This window comes from Chiloscyllium plagiosum, chromosome 2, assembly GCF_004010195.1.
Source record: "Chiloscyllium plagiosum isolate BGI_BamShark_2017 chromosome 2, ASM401019v2, whole genome shotgun sequence".
NCBI lineage: Eukaryota > Metazoa > Chordata > Chondrichthyes > Orectolobiformes > Hemiscylliidae > Chiloscyllium > Chiloscyllium plagiosum.
The window spans coordinates 9,623,408-9,640,732 of NC_057711.1; the positions used below are offsets into that span (position 1 = coordinate 9,623,408).

At 42.6% G+C, this 17,325-nt stretch overlaps 2 protein-coding genes across 5 annotated transcripts in view; one reads left to right on the forward strand and one right to left on the reverse strand.

Annotated features, from left to right (window-relative positions):
• The first annotated feature begins 1,067 nt into the window (after positions 1-1,067).
• LOC122539558 (profilin-3-like) lies at positions 1,068-1,487 on the forward strand. The gene has a single exon (XM_043674544.1). The coding sequence runs from the start codon at positions 1,068-1,070 to the stop codon at positions 1,485-1,487; it is 420 nt and encodes a 139-aa protein (XP_043530479.1).
• A 15,289-nt stretch (positions 1,488-16,776) lies between these two features.
• Positions 16,777-17,325, reverse strand: part of dok7b (docking protein 7b) — a 95,439-nt gene continuing 94,890 nt past the window's right edge. For all 4 annotated transcript variants that reach the window (XM_043703645.1, XM_043703653.1, XM_043703659.1 and 1 more), the window contains one exon: positions 16,777-17,016. In XM_043703645.1, coding sequence (XP_043559580.1) covers positions 16,877-17,016 — 140 coding nt within the window. In that variant the 3' untranslated portion in view covers positions 16,777-16,876. The remainder of the gene's footprint in view (positions 17,017-17,325) is intronic.

Genomic DNA, 17,325 nt, shown 5'->3' on the forward strand with positions numbered 1-17,325 from the left:
ACTAAAACTTGGGAACTTTGTTTTAGAGTAAGAGTCTATCCCTTTGAGACAAATAAGACCTCACCCTCCCCAAAATGTCATCGGTGTGTGGAATACTCTTCTCCAAAACGTAGTGGAGGCTGGGTCTTTAATTTTATTCAAGACTGAGTTAGACTTTGAATATCAAGAGGTTCTAGGGTGTAGGGGTCACGGACAGGACAGAGCTTAGACCACAAGCAGATCAGCCATGATGTTGTTGAATGGTGAAGCAATCTTAAAAGGCCAAATAGCCTACTGCTATTCCTAAGTCTTGTGTTCCAAAGCAAAACTTCTTCCGTGCTTCAACAGCTGCTGCACTCTAAAGTACCTCACAGGATGTCCTGAGGCTGCCATATCAATGCAAATTCCTTTAGTTTTTGTTTGGCACAAGAAAATGACAAACGCAGTGACTTGGATGATGCTTGGTGATAACTTGTCCAATAGTCAATTCTAGTATGAGTTAATTTGTTTTGGGGAATGATGGGAGCAACTGATGTCAAAATTTATACCTTTGTCACCTCCTTCCCTACCTACCATCCTGGCCTGGCAGTGCACTTCTGGCAACCCTTCCCCACCTCCATCCCCCTCCTTCAATTTTAAAAACAAATACTCTCCATCTCCATAATGCTGCAGTGTTGATTGGATTCTACTCTTCCAAATACTTCCTTTTTTTAAAAAAATGCTGGTCCTTGTGTTTCCATGCCACTCCCCTCCTTATTTCTTCTTTTAACATTAAGCCCTCGAGCCTCCACTGGGTCAGGATGGAGACTCTCGAGAGCTTGTATTAGATTTCCAAGTTCCTCATCTGCCTTCAGAAGATGCTGCTATGGGAGTAAGCCAAAGGAAAAAGGCTGATATGAAATCAGGAAACATGGGGGTGGGGTGTGTCAGGAAAAGTCTCCCAGTTCAATACTTGTGGTGTAAAGACAATGTCATAAAGCTTGCATGACATCAGATGTTACCCTGTGCTGGCCAGTGGCTTCATTTTCCAGCCTTCCCTCAGGGTACAAGCACATTGTCTTTTTGTTCTGGTGATAGGTGTTAAGAAAATGCTGGACTGGAAAGAATATATAGCCTCAGTTCTGCAAGACAGCACCATTGCAGACATCGCCATCGTTGGATGCACCCCCAAAAACAAAAAGATTTGGGCGTGCAGGAGTGACGGTGTGCTGGGCCAGATTACATCTCAGGAGGTCGAAGTGATCATTGACAAAGACAGAAAGTCAATCCTCCAAAACGGGATCACCATTGGTGGGAAGAAGTACTCCATCATCCGGGACAATATGCTGCTGGAGAAGAACCCCTCAATGGATATCAGGACACTGGGTGACGAAGGAAAGAGCATCTGTATTGGCAGATTATCCAAAGCTCTGATGTTTCTGATGGGGCAGAAAGGAGTTCATGGAGGAGTTGTGAACAAAAAGTTGCATGACTTAGTGGATTCTCTGAACAGAAACGGTAACATCTAATTCCCATGAGTGAAATAAAGCTGGTAAAACCTTAATTTTTTTGATGCTTTTTTTCTGACAACATTGGATTTATTTCTTTAAAAGTTACTTTGAGGTTTCTGTTCAAAAGTGTGTACAATAGCTATTTTTGTGCGGAACAGAAATTCTCCATTTTGCAGATACTCCCCTGCTCAATATTGATACCTGATATTTTGAATGATACGCAGCAGCAAACACAACTGTAGATTGGATGAAAATACCAATTACTAGTCACGGAGACTGATGAATCTGTCCCAACATGTAGTTATCCCTGAAATGCCTGATAATACTCATTGTCATGCAAACCATTTGTTTTCCTGCTAACAATACAGATTAAACTGTCTCTTTTTATCTCCAACATACCCATCTGTTCATCTGCTACTGAAGCCCTCATCTATACTTTGTTACTTTGTTTAGGATGGTGATTTCTTTCCCTAAATGACATTAGTAAATCAGATGGGTTCTTCCAACAATTGACCATGGTTTCATTGTCATCCTAGATTCTTAAGGCCAGATTTCCTTTTGAATTTGAATTCCACTATCTACCTTAGCCAGATTTGAACCCAGGCCCACAGAATATGATCTCGATAACTGAATCAACAGTCTAGCAAATAATAGCATGAAGCCATTACCACCTCTATATCCCTGGGGAACACCACATCAAATCCTGCTGATCGGAATTCATTAACTTCATTCCTACTCTTTTCAACCAATGCCATAAAGTTGTGTTAAATTCCCTGTCTTTTTATTAATTTCACGCAGACTTTGTCAAGTTCTGTCTTCTGGAAATCAATATGCACAACTTAGACAATAAACACGGTCAATTTGATTGATTTGATTATATCCTTCCAAAAGTCTAAGCTGTCATTGGGATGTAAAGTTCTTCTACAAGTCTACAGTCTTTACATCTGGCACAGTCAAATCTTCTGGTGGGCTGAGACATTTTCCAAAAAGCTTAATAGTTTGTCGGAGGTTTATGCAGCATGCAGTGGTGTGGAAGATTTCACAATACAAGGCATGGTGTGTTAACAAGAAAGGGAAAAGAGTAAAAAAAAAACTTGGACACCAACAGATCAAACTTGACCACTGTTTATTGGAAAGGTCGGATCACCAAGGTGCTGAAAACTTATCCGATCTCCAAAGAACAAGTAATGATATTTTAACCAGTACAATACATACATTGTTTATTAATCGCAATGCTGTGCGCGGTGGAAGTCTTATCTTAAAACACTTTGAGAATAAAAACAGATGTAAACACATCATCTCTGTGTATATAAATAGTAAACAGCCTATTAATTAGTGCCATTCGCAGCTGCAGAGTAAAATACATGCCTGGGCGCTTCATTGCTTAAAAGCCACTCCTATTCCCCTTTCCCAACAGTTTTGTCAGTGGCAGTGCATAAACGGAGCCACACAGACCAGAAGGTCCCAGGTTCTATTCCTGATCTGTGCCAAGCTAACTGCTCTGCTGTAGCAATGTGCAGGTCTGGAACTGATTTCACTGCCCAGTGCCAGAAATGGGGAAAGATAATTTGCAAGGGTTCATGTTCCTATTATCCATTATCCCAACAGTAATCTGTTGAGCCAATTGGTCTGTTTCTGTATTATAACTACTTCATAGTAATCCCTGTGGAAACTTATTGGTGTCAGCATCCATCTGGACTGTGTTGCATTCACTGACGTGTTCAAATAAATGTGTCCATTCTCATGACTTGTGTATCAATGTATTGAAGCTAGCCACCTGTTCATGGCTCACCCATCTTAGAAAGATATCAACACCCTCAGGCCAAGGGCATGAGAGAAGTAAATAATGGCCAAGAGGAAATGACAACTGTCTTTCCTAGATTTGACCAACCTTCCTGTGGCTTGGTTTGAACAGAGCCTCCCAGACAGAGCCTTTACCACCAATGAGGTATCGTTAATAATGGACCCCCCACTACTTAAAATCAGAGTCCTGGAACTATGGAGGAGGGCAGTCAGTGTATAAAAGTGAAGAGTTTGCTGCTTTATGATCATCAACAAAAAGTTCTGACCTCACAATGCCCACCTTTCTCTTCGTGACATACACCACTTTGCAGTTCAGCATTTTTGTGCATTCTCTTTATGGTTCATGTTCTGCAATGACACTGCAGGTTGACCGAACCAGCTAATTTCGAGAGTACCTTGACCGTAACAACCCAAGAATGTCCCCGATTCGGTTCCGGTTTGCATTGATATTTGGTCTAACCTCAGAAAAGCAGCTGAGAAGTACCATCTCACCATACCATTCATTCCAGGAATGGGTGGGTGAAAGAGGAGAGGCAGGGGGAAAGAGAACCATCATCTTGGGATCCGTAAACTATTATTTATGGGCTGTTATTTAAGCTGCACGTGTGTGGCCATCATGTGAGGCGAGGACCAAGATTGAGGACAGTAAGATCAGAATCAATGTTAGAGCTGTCTTCCACCAAGGAAAAATGGGCGTTTGGACAAGACACCACAGGGTGACCCTTGGCACTTGGTACACAGAGTCAGTTCCTTCAAAGCCAGGAAGGACCACATTAACATGAAAAGAATACAGTAGATTTACAGCAGTTGATAGGGATTTTGTTCTCTGTGGCTCACTGCAGTACTCTGTAAATTGAGGTAACATCGGAGCTGTGGCCACAAACAGTGGAATTCTTTTTCTGTACAAAAATAATAAAAACTTACTTTAAGATAATTTCTGAGGCACCACATAAAACACATCAGCAACAGAAATCTTCAAGACATCAACAAGGCAGCTCGATTTTTTTTTAATCTACTTCAGTAATAAATAATAACTTTTCCAACATGCTTTTAAGTTCAAGCAAAGAAGGACAAGGGTCTGAATCTACAGTTATTTCTACAAATTAACAGGAGCCTGACCAGTGTGAATGTGCAAGAGGTCCCTTATGCGGTCCCTCCTTGGGTTGACACAATAATCAAATAAAAGAATGATCTTACATTTATTTATCACCTTTTGCAACCTCAAGCTGTCCCAAGACACAATACAAACAAATACTTGTCGGAAATGCAACAATAATTTTGTAAACAACCAGCTTCCATAACAGCAACAATCAGAAAATCTGTCGATGATATTGGTCAAGTGATATGAACCAGGGAGAATCTCGCTGCTCTTTTTCAAAGTATTGCTGTCTCTGGGATGTTTTCCATCCACCTGAGAGACTTACTGTCTCATTTGGTTGATGATTGGCCAAAAATGAAAGGCCTTTGTGCTGCAAAAACTCTACAACTCTATGATATAAAAACTAATTAAAAACCTGATTTTTTTTTGTCTCCTAACTCAAAGAATTCTTCTCTTTTTCTTCTTCCTCACAATACACTGGCTATGCCAGCCAGCTCAGAGTCCTACATCTGAACTGAGGAGATTCTAATCTCCCACTCCTGTTTATTTTTTCCCCCCTGTGAACAGAAGCCTTGATTGTCCTGTTTATGTATTTTTTTTGTTTTTTTAACGAGATGTCTGACACTCCTGCCCCCCCCGCTACTGCCAGACAGCGGTAATGCTTATTTTTCCCCAGCACCCATGTCATGTGTGTGCAAGTGAAAAACAACAGGTGTGTAAATCTTTTATTTATATTCCATCACCAAGAAGAAAGGAAACCCCCAAGTGGCCAGACAAATCTGATCACAAGAAACCTAAGTTGTTCGGCTTGGATTTTTTTTTAACCTGGTGGATACCAGAACAAGAAAGAGATCAATCAAGTATTAACTACACATTAAATTGCCACTGACTCTGGAACATGAGGATATAAGATCAAACCTAGAAGAAGTTTAAAGCAGCCAATCAGGTCAGATAGGCTGAAGTGTAGCCAATGGAATTTGAAAAGTGTGAGGTGATGCATTTTGGGAGGGCTAACAAGGCTGGAGTAGGGCTCACAGTTTTAAGGTAAGAAGCAGGAGATTTAGAGGGGACTTAAGGAAAGTAATTTTCACCCAGAGGGCGAAGAGCATGTGGAACTCACCAGCTAAAAAGAGTGGTGGAGGCTGAAACCCTCAAAACATTTCAGAAATATTTAGGTGAAGTTTTGAAATGCCATAGCACACAAGGTTGCAGGCCAAATGCAGGAAAATAGGTTTCAAGATGGATGGTTGATAGGGACACAATGGGCCAAAGGGCCCATTTAGATTAGATTCCGTATAGTGAGGAAACGGGACCTTCAGCCTAACAAGTTCAAACTGACCCTCCGAGGAGTAACCCACCCAGATCCATTTCCCTCTGGCTAATGCACATAACACACTATGGGCGATTTAGCGTGGCCAATTCATCTAACCTGCACATCTTTGGACAGTGGGAGGAAACCGGAGCACCTGGAGGAAACCCACATAGACACAGGGAAAATGTGCAAACTCCACACAGACAGTCACCCAAGGCTGGAATCGAACCTGGGATCCTGGTGCTGTGAGGCAGCAGTGCTAACCACTGAGCCACCATGCTGCCCCGAGATGAGTTTGTAAATCCAGATTTTTATTGAATTCAAATTTAATCACCTACCTGACAGGATTCGAACCTTTCTACGTTGTAAAAACTCTATGGCTCTAGCATGATTGGCTTGCATTGAACTATTGTATAGAGGGTGCTGGATGCGTGGAATGGATTTACCAAACAGCGGTGGAGGCCTGTGATAAACGAAAGAAGGAAGAGAGTTGCACAGTTACTTGAACGAGTGAAGAATTATAGGACACTCGTTAGGAGCATTGGCCAGATGGGCTACACAGTTCTTGTGTTGGAGATTGTTGGAAGGTAGGAGGACAGTTTAAAAAGAATAGACCATCTTTTCTGTAAATACCAAATGAGATAAAAAGATTACTATGGATTAAAATAGAAATTGAAGTTACTGGTACCAGTAAACAAGTAGTGGTTTAGCCTAGCACACAGCACTACTTCTGTCTATTATTTTAGTAAAATTGCTAACCATTGAGCGTGAACAGCAGGCATGTGGTCGCATACCACTGCAGTATTTGAAAAAGAGCTGCTAAGTTCTGCCAATGTACTGGTCAGTTCATAACCCTTAACCAACATTCATCTTACGCTGTTTACGGGAACTTTATAAACCTATTATAACAGTGATCTCACTTCAAAAGTAATTCAAGCTTGGGATGAGCGAAGGACACAAAGGGTGCTATTAAAACACAGGTCATATTATCCATTCTTAGAAAAGAAAAGTAGCCAGGGAACCAGTGTACGAGCAGCTTAAATGTTTCCCAGCTAATATCCCCCTCAGTAATTTCCATTGCATAGCGGAAACAACCACCTCCATACCCCCCTCATCACCCACCACTGGAAGGCAAAAATACATTTACAAAAAACAGCATCACTATAAAGAGTTTAATAAGTTGAACATTACAACTAAACTGTGTTGAGCAGTCTTTTGAATCCAATGGAATTTGATTTAACAAATGCCCAACAGTACCAACTCATCCCATGGTCTATCTTTAGTCGGTATTAAAAAGCTTTGAGGGTGACACATTAGTTCAAAAAATATCTATAGAAGTCTAGCAGTGACTTCGTCGAGTAAAAATAAGCATCACTCCCCAACTGCTAGTGCCATACTCAAAAGAGGCAGTATATTAACTCCTATCCATCAAACATTTGGAAGTAAAGGAACATAACTATACATTAAGATTACAGCAGTAAACCCGAAATCATGAGAAGAGTTGAATAAAATATATATTATATGTATACATTTGAAATAAATACATGATAAATACACAGATCAATGTAACCAACCAATTGAGGAAAGCAAAACTTTCCCATGAAATCCCTCCTCAAAAACAGCTTTCTAGTTTTTGCTCATCCGTTTCATTTTGGTTTATATTGCAAAATGCGTTTTGTTGCAAGATGTCTAAGAGACACTTTACATTTTGCTTTCAAAATTTATTCAGCAGGACATAGTGGGGGAAAAAAGGAATTGACCTTAAGACCCTAATAGGCAGTAATTGGTATTAGTGCCTGTGCAACAATGCAAAATAATCATGAACTTCAAACAACAATGTTAAACAAAACCCCCTCCCCAGAAAAAAAGTACAGTTAACTTTACAATGTTGTTAAAAATATGCCAAGTGACATAAGAAACTGGCCAAGCTGCATTATAGAAGTGAGGCACTCCAGTGTAAAACACCACAAGGACGGACTTGAGAACCGCAACCGGGAATAGCATGGACGATGGATTCAGAAGGTCCCCTCAGCTGTAGAAATTCCTAATTTAACATCAGTTGGTGGACACTTGTCATGATTGGATGACATTCCTCTGGTCATATCGCCTGACGTTAGCCAATTTGCAGGAGATACCAAATTAGTGGGGCATGGGGATATGCCAGGCTCACGGCCACCTTCAAGTGGGAATCAGAATAAGGACAATGGAATGACATTTTGGCTGGCTGTTAATCTAGAGAAATGATTTTTTTTTCTTTACCTTGGAGTTAGTTACTGAACTAATGCAGACCACCCCAGAATGACTGGGGCATTTCAAAAGGTGCAGAATAATAGCAAATGAAATTTCATTCAGACGAAGCTAAAACATTGTAGGGAGGTGATGGATATGGGGATTATAGAATAAGTAGTTAAAGTCAAGGATTATCCATGGTATTAAATGGCAAAGTAGTCTCCAAGGTCTATATGGCGGGAGTAACTGACTGTCTACGATGTGTCTTGCCTGACGAGTTATCTCTGTGGTAGTTTTAACACAATTTTGTCTGCCACAGCGACCGGTTATGCCTCGACACTAGCCTCACCGGAAACAGCAATAACTCTGCTATAGGCCAGCCAAATTGACTGAGAAAAGTAGTGATACAGTTGTTGATCTGCACAAGTCAAAGGCACCACAGTTCTGCGAGGTGTCACCATATGTAAGGTGTAGACAGCTGGGATTGTGTGAATCTCTTGAGTATAGGGGCTGTAGGAGTACACTTAAGAGGGAAGTCAGGAGGGCAGAAAGGTGTCGTGAGATAGTTTTGACAGATAAGTTTAAAGAGAATCCAGTGAGATTCTACAAGTATATTAAGGGGCAAAAGAGTAACTGGGGAGAGAATTGAGACCCTTGAAGATCAATAAGGTTGTCTAAGTGTGTACTAGACTTTGGTATGGCCACATCTGGAGTACTGTGTACAATTCTGGTCACCCTGCTATAGGAAAAGTGCAAAGAGAATTATAAAAGTGTTACCAAAGTGTTACTGGAGGGTTTGAGTTATAAGGAGAGGCTGGACAGGTTGGGACTCTTTTCCTGTGAGTGTAGGAGGCTGCAAGTAACCTTATAGAGGTTTATAAAATCATGAGAGGCATAGATAAGGTGCATAGCCAAGGTCTTGCCCTCAGAATAAGGGAAACCAAAACTACTTCAGTTTAGGAAACCTAGTTGGTATGGACGAGCTGAGCCAAAGGGTCTGTTTCCATGCTGTATGACTCAATGACTACACAAACAGTATCAAGAAGATGATAGTAACCAGTAACCTCCAGTAACCTACATCTGTCTGGAGGGGAAGTCCAGAAAGACAACCTGCATTCATGGTAGCGTCCTGTGAAAAATACCTATGCCACACAAGTTCCAGTCTGCTAGGGAATGTTGCTAGCAAATCCATCTCAACCCAAAGCGAAGAGATGGAAGAGAGACCCAGAAGACAACTATACATTCCCTGCACACACCTGGATCCGAAAATCAGGCCAGTAGGACTAGAAGTTTCAGTGGATGTTGAAGAGCCTGTTGTAAAAGAAACCATTTGGGCACCCCACCCATCAGAAACCAATAACACCATAAAGACTGGGTCTTCTACAGCAGACGGCAATACAAACATGAACTTAAATCTTGTAAAAGACTTCTGCAAGGAACATGGCAGCGAAACATCTGATATGGCAACCTAAGCTGAACCAGTTATAATGAAGCCAAAATATGATAGAACTACCAAGAAAGGTGTGATCCATTGTCCCACAAATGGACTGTTTTGCATTTCAGTTATTCCCTCTTCCCAACAGCAAGAAGCTTTCACATTCATATGGCTGAGAAGCAGCACATTAGAAAGATCCAAACTAGATGATCCAGGTGCAAAAAGAATGGGGAATATCACAAGATAGCCCACGCTAAATGTTATGGCAGAGGGCCAACTAACCTTTGCGTGCACTAAATGTGAGTTCACCTTTACACCTAGGTTCAGCCTCAGCCAAAATGAGTGACATTGGCAAGCTGAATAATGTAATGAAAAGTGCTTAAAAACCTTAAAAACCACCTTTAGGTTGGGAGAGGGCCGACAGGTTTAGATCAGAGTGGTGCTGGAAAAGCACAGCAGGTCAGGCAGCATCCGAGGAGCCTTAAAATCGACATTTCAGGCAAAAGCCCTTCATCAGGAATAGAGGCAGGGAGCCTCCAGGGTGGAGAGATAAACTCCATCCTGCTCCTCGGATGCTGCCTGACCTGCTGTGCTTTTCCAGCACCACTTTGATCTAAACTCTGGTTTCCAGCATCCCTGCAGTCCTCACTTTTGCCTAGAGGGCCTACAGGCGTATGGAAGAAGAAACTGAATTTCTCCGAGAACCAGAACAATGGTTTGCAGGAAATTCATTTATAGATAAGGAGATCGCAAGCATACTCAGAACAAAAAAACACCCGAACAGACATCAGAATGTTGTAGAACTCCAAAGTGACAATCCATGATCTGGTACCTGACAAACCTCCAGAGAATAACCCAGATAAAGATATAGGAGACGAGGGTGCAACAGATTTCCCCTGACAAGCCAAGAGGATTATTCGACCAGCAACCCCCAACCCCAAACATAGGGACATTGACGACCCACTTATCCAAGGTAGGCAAGCAGGAGGCTGGAAGAACACAGCAAGCCAGGCAGCATCAGGAGGTGGAGAAGTCAACATTTCGGCTGTAGCCCTTCTTCAGGACTGGAAGTGAGTGTAAGGGGAACTGCAGATAAAGGAGGAGTCGGGGGATGGTTTTGGGTGGGTACGGGGCGGTGTGGTGAGGTAGGGATAGGTGAGCATAGGTAAAGGGTAGGAGCTAGTTGGTGGATGGGAACAATGAATCCGGTTGGTAGCTGGAAGGAAGTGTCGGTCAGAGGAATGGAAGTGAAGAGGGGGAGGGGCTGGAAAGGAGTTGGAGGATGGGAAGGGAGGCTATTTGAAATTGGAATACTCAATGTTGAGTCCTCCAGGCTGTTGGCTGCCCAGGCAGAAGATGGGGTTGTTCCTCCAATTTGCAGTCTGATTTGCTTATGCAGGCAGAAGATAAGATAAGATAAGCAAAAAAGGGACCCCACAGATCAGAGCAGTAGGGTTGGGTCTCATAAAGTGTATCTCAGACTGCTTGACGAATGGAGAAGAGCCACTAAAAGCACTCCTAGGACAGAGAAAGGAACAGATGAAGACCAGAAGAATGAAGAAGACTTGAGCTATAAAGAACACTGGTGGGCAGCTTAAAAACTCCCAGTTCAGCGAAACACAATTACTACACAAAAATGACAGGTGACAACAAGCCCGTCAAACCCTGGGGGCTCTGGCAATCTCTCTTTTCCCACTTTCAAAAAAAGGACCTAGAAAAGGACTTCGCTGCTAAGTTATTTATGCCCAATAACAAATTCAAAAATATTCTAGTAAAGTGGATGATTGTCAATTGCTATGACCCATCAAGGAGGAGGAAGAGATCGATACCACCATCAAGGGGATTGACCCCAAGAATGCAGCCGGTCTGGGCAGAATGAAAGTGGGTGACATTCAGGACACGTACGATGCTTCCCCAGACGCATCTCCTTGTGGATGAAATCAATTCCAAATTCATTAAAGAAGAGTTGAAAGAGACGATTTCCAAAATGGAACGCCTGAAAAGCATAGTTAACTGGAGGCTGATCACAATTGGACTCATACTACTTCATGTCTTCACTAAAATGACAGTGAAGGTAAGTGTCACAGTACCAATTAATCCTAGACAGGATTAATTTTTCTAGCGATGACCACCAAGCTGTAATGAACAGATAGCAGTTCTACAAAACAGTCCGAGAAAACATTAGAAGTGGCACCAAAAGGAATAGAAAGGACCTCTCAGTTATCTTCATTGATCTCGCAAAGGCTTTTGACTCCATTGATCATAAACTATTAATCAAGGCTGTGCAAAGAATCTGCCTCCCAGAATCATTTATACAGCTGACCGAAGATCTGTGCAACAATAACACCACAATCATGGAAGGAAACAAATGTAAAACTAACCCTATTAAAATAGAGAGGAGTCAAGCAAGGTGACTCTCTCCAATTCTCTACAACACTGCACTAGATCTGCTGTTACGCACTGTCGAAATAGCCAACTCAAGAGTATACATGGTGTTCAATGGAAAAAGGATCAACTACTCTGCTTTGTCCTTTGCAGATGACATTGTACTTTTGAGTGACATCAGAATGACTTGAGATCTGAAGATAGTCCAGTGAAACAGCAGTAACACAGGATTCACAATCAACATATCAAAGACTAAAGACTTCCACTTTACCTACAAAGTGAAGACTTTACAACCACAAGAGAAACTAGATATTGAAAGGGTACAACATCACTTACGTTCCCCCAGGAGATACCTAGCTGCCTGAATTGATCTGTGGGCAGGTGTCAGAGAAGGAGAGTGGGAGGCAGAGATTTGAGACCTTAAAAGATTTAAGATCTCTGGCTCAGAAACTGCTGCTCTCTGACTAGTCCAAAAGATTGAAATCCTCAAAATGTATGTTATCCTGAGACTATATTACCATCGGATGCTCACAGAGACACCCTTCGGAAATTGGACTGATGGTATTATCTATGCTAGGAGTAAAGACGGAGACCGGTTATGCCAAAACTTGAGATTCAAATACCAGCTGCAGTCATACATAAACAGGAAGCACTCAAGGCATCTACAGGTGCAGTGATTCAAGCCTCCTTCCAAGTTTGTAATGGAAATAACTTGGGAACTGCAGAAGGACGACGTCAACTCAAGGTCCTAAAGGAGGTGAAGATTTTCTCAAATGAAAAAGAAACCTGAACAAAACACAGCTACAAAGACAGAGTAACACTTGAATGCCCAAGAAACAATGTCAATTACCAATGACAAGACATGGACAGAGTGGGAACTGGCCAAGTGACTGGACTTGAGAAGCCAGGGATCTGGGATCAAATGTTACAAGAATGATATGGTCTCAAATTCCTGGGTGGAAAACCTCATACAAAGTTACATCATCTGGGCTAGTCAATGGTCTACTTCTAAATTGCAATCTCTGCCCAACCATTACTACCTTGTCAAGGGGTAGACCATATTTACAGAAGGAATGCTGAAGATGCAAGGCACTTGGAGAAACATTATCACTTATTTCAGGCAAAAGCCTATTCATGAAAAATGCACAGAACAAATGCCACAACAAGATCGCAGAGAAGTTATAACAATATGTCAGAAATTGTGGATGGACTACTTACATCGAATCACTGAAAGACAAAGATGGATCCCTGTGGGAGTCAGACCTGATCTTCAAGAATTTCAGTGGTCGATGGCAACAGTACATTTTGAAGATGCTATGAAATCACTGGAAAACATTTAAACTGAAGGCAAGAAAATACAAATACCTCAACCAGGAGATTAAATATTTGACTGGACATTCTGAGCCTGTCCACTTTGGATTCATCACAGGAGCAAGAGGAAAGTGGCTCGAAGAGAACAACAGTCTCACGTGTTTCTTGGGCACCCAGAGATACAAGTCCTTTACTCAGGATGTAATCACAATTTACAATATCCCTGATGCTGGAACCGTTACAAATCAGCTGCGACAGATAGACAGACTTTATAACCTGCCCGAATCGATCTGTGAGCAGATGTCAGAGAAGGGGAGTGGGAGGCAGAGATTACGTTGAGGATCTGAGATGCCAACCCAACGGTGCCAGTATGAGGAAATGTGGTGTTGGCACCTCCACGAGTTATGAATTTGGTGGTGGGAGAAAATCTTCATAAACATTGTAAAATGTTTAAAGTCATATAATGAATAAAATATAAAATCTTAATAAAATTGTTGTAATGGTGGTGAGTAAGTTATTATGGTTATAGTGGAAGATTTAGTAATAGTGGTGGGGCTATACAATTGCAACAAACAACACAATGGGTGATGTTAGTGTTCTCAGACTAACTAGCTGGAATGGAACTCTACACTTCCCTTGTTTTTCAGAACATTACGCTTGGTTTAGATTACATTACATTACAGTGTGGAAACAGGCCCTTCGGCCCAACAAGTCCACACCAACCCGCCGAAGCGCAACCCACCCATACCCCTACATTTACCCCTTACCTAACACTACGGGCAATTTAGCATGGCCAATTCACCTTACCTGCACATCTTTGGACTGTGGGAGGAAACCGGAGCACCCGGAGGAAACCCACGCAGACACGGGGAGAATGTGCAAACTCCACACAGTCAGTCGCCTGAGGCAGGAATTGAACCCGGGTCTCTGGCGCTGTGAGGCAGCAGTGCTAACCACTGTGCCACCGTGCCATCCAGTTCCCAGGTTTCCTCTGGACTGCCCTCTTTCAATCAAGTGGCTGTGATTTCAATACTTAGAGGATTTCCAAAACGCCCCTTTGTGTGTTTTCAAAAAAATTAAAATACCAAATTTCTCGACCTATTCTAATGTTTTTAAGAGCTAAGCATCAAAAATATTCAGGACGAATGTGAAAGAAATCAAGTGGCTCAACCATCTTGTGTGTCCAGTTAATACAATGCAGCAATCAAACAAGTCTAGCAGAATGCTGAATTACACAGTGAAACCATTGGAACACATGCCAGGAGTAGTCCTGACCAGATCACAACACTTGGGATTTATTCAGTATTGGAAACACTGAAAAACAGAGTCCAAATCGTGTCCACCATCAACAAGGCACAAGTCAGGAGTGTGATGGAATACTCCCCACTTGCTTGGATGGGTGCAGCTCTAACAACACTCAAGAAGCTCTTTACCACCCAGAACAAAGCAGCCCACTCGAACCACAGCACCCTATCCAGCAACTTCAATATTCACTATCTCCAATCACAACAGAATGTACCATCTACAGGATGCACTGCAGAATTTCACCACGGCTGTCTCCACATCACCTTCCAAACCCTCAGCCTCTACCACCTAGAAGAGCAAGGGCAGCAGATACATGGGAATACCTCCACCTTCAAGTTCCCCTCCAAGCCACTCACCATCCTAACTTGGAAATATACCACCTTCTCTTCACTGTCGCAGGGTCAAAAACCTGGAATTCCCTCCTAGGGGCATTGTGGGTCTACCTACCACCCAGTTCTAAAAGATGCTGGATATCCCTTTAAGGTCCATTGGACAACCAATGCTGGCATAGCCAGAAATACTTACACCCTGCAAAAAATATTGACAAAAGAAGCATGGTCAAATACATATTTTACTCATAAGAGACATGTTGGATCTGTAAGGGCAGGTGGCCAAACCATGGGCAAAGATATAAGTTAGAAAGAGCCGCTTGAAGAAGACCATTAAGCTGGAGAGGTTGAGGGAGGGCATGTCAGAGCTTACAGCCTCAGCTGCTAAAGGAAGGCCTGCTAATGGTGAGGTAAAGGCAACAATGCAAAAGAGACTAGAATTACAGGTGCTCAGAGGTATCAGAGGATTGTAGGCTAGCAGGACGTCGCTGAAATAGGGACAGGTTCGAGATAGGGATAGATTTGAAAATGAGTCAGAATTCTAAACGTTTGGTGGACCAGAAGCCAATGTCGTAATCACAGGACATATGGTTGAATTGCGTGTGCGTTAGGATAAAAGGAACAAAATTTTAGGTCGAGCTCAAGCTAGCTGAGAGTGAAAGAGAGCTGGCCAGAACAGGAATAATTGAGTCTGGAGGTAAGGAGATATGACTAAGGTTTTCAACAGCAGATAAGCTGAGACAGGGCAGAGACGAGAGAGATGAAGGTATGGACGGATATGGCTGAAGGAGAAGACCAGGAGACAGATGCTCAGCTTAGGATCAAATAGGAATCCAAGTTTGGAAGCTGCCTGGAGAGGAGACAGGTGGAATAGATAACTAAAGGAAAAATAATACAGGTATGGGAGCCGAAGGCAGAAACTTTGACCTACACAATATTTCCCTCATCATTTTGTACTCGAGTAACAGGCTTTTTCCAGCTGACAGAGGAATGTCAAGCTTGTTAACTGTCCATCCATTGATCTCGGCTCACAAGTAACAAGTGGCTTCTGTGTCACTGCAGATGTGACTATTGTGGCCATCCTACAGGATAAACTGACCAAGAAGGTAGAACCTGGGCCAAGCCATTTAAAAAATCGCAATCCGTATCAGCAATTCTAGAAACAATGTAAACTGCAGAAATAATTCATTGCAACTAGGGCTTGTAAGAGACATGAAGCAAATACTTCTGTTGAGAGCACTGTGTTCAGAGCTGCTGAAGTGCAGATGTGACCAGTACACCTCTGCCCTCACACCCAGCCCCAGTCCCAAAAGTGTGTATCAACAGGACACAGGCAGAAACTTCAGTGACAGAAACACTTAGACACAAACCTCATGCCTGTGCTACCCATCCACACTTGGAAATGGAGGATAGGACAGAGACAGACTGAGGTGCATTTCAGTGGAAGAAGTTTCAACACAAATTTCCAAAAGCAAAAGTGAGCACTTGTCTTTAAACAGTTCTATCACTCATTGTGATGTATTGATTATTGAAATCTTGGAACTTATTTAAAAGACAATTTTTTAAAAATTATGGTTCATTTTCTTCCCCTAGTCTGTGATGTCTGTAGCACACAGAACTTGAAGGTGCCCAGTTCAGTTTCCCTCACTTCCTCATCCGTGGTGAGCTAGGAAGGACACCCTCATGGAACTAAGTACATTCAAGTTAGGGCTTGATGGTGAGCAAGGACTGATTGTGATCAAGCTGCCCCTTGAAAGGTAGGGGAGCAAAGAATTAGGATCATCTGTGACTCCCTTCTCAGGAACATATAGCTTGTAGATGTCCAGTGCCATCTGTAAAGAATGGGTAATGTACCAAACAGCGACTGGCACCCATGTACTGCCAAGCATGATGTCAACACATTCAAGAGGGGATTGCAAGGGTGAAAGCGAGTGGAAAAATTACAATCTGACAAGGAGAAAGTGGACAAAAATATATCTTTGGCAGTCAGTACGTGCAATACTCAAGTCCATTAGCCCTTTGAACCTGTTCACAATTTTTAAAAAAAGACTTGGTGCGTCAGAAGCAACATTCAAAGTGGAAGTTGCCAGTTCGGTCACCTGTACTCCAAAGTTCTAGACTGAGCCTGTGTATCCGCTCGAATCCCAAAAGAAGAAAACAAAGATGTGAAGTTCTGCGGAGCACCGCAGCCTTGCTGGATCACTGCGGGGCTGGCCCTTTCCTCTTCTGTTCCAACTCCTGTAGCCGTTCCTCCCGGTGCTGGGCATGTTGCGTCCCCACCTTGTGCGCGGTTTCCGTGGCCGTGATATCGATCTGTGCATACTTGGAAGAGCTAGCCCCTGCAGGAAGACAAGTGAGAATGAACATCAGCGAAACGAGGTGAAATGTCTCATACTGCGTTGGCTCAACCTCCTCATCGTGCTCCCATGAGGAGGTTGAGCAATTCATCAACTTCACCAACACATTCCACCCTGACCTTAAATTTACCTGGACCATCTCTGACACCTTCCTCCCCTTCCTGGACCTCTCCATCTCCATTAATGACAACCGACTTGACACTGACATTTTTTACAAACCCACCGACTCTCACAGCTACCTGGATTATACCTCTTCCCACCCTACCTCCTGCAAAAATACCATCCCATATT

What these genes read in the sequence shown, in the direction of transcription:
- LOC122539558 (XM_043674544.1), top strand. Translation starts at nt 1,068, where the DNA reads ATGCTGGACTGGAAAGAATATATAGCCTCAGTTCTGCAAGACAGCACC.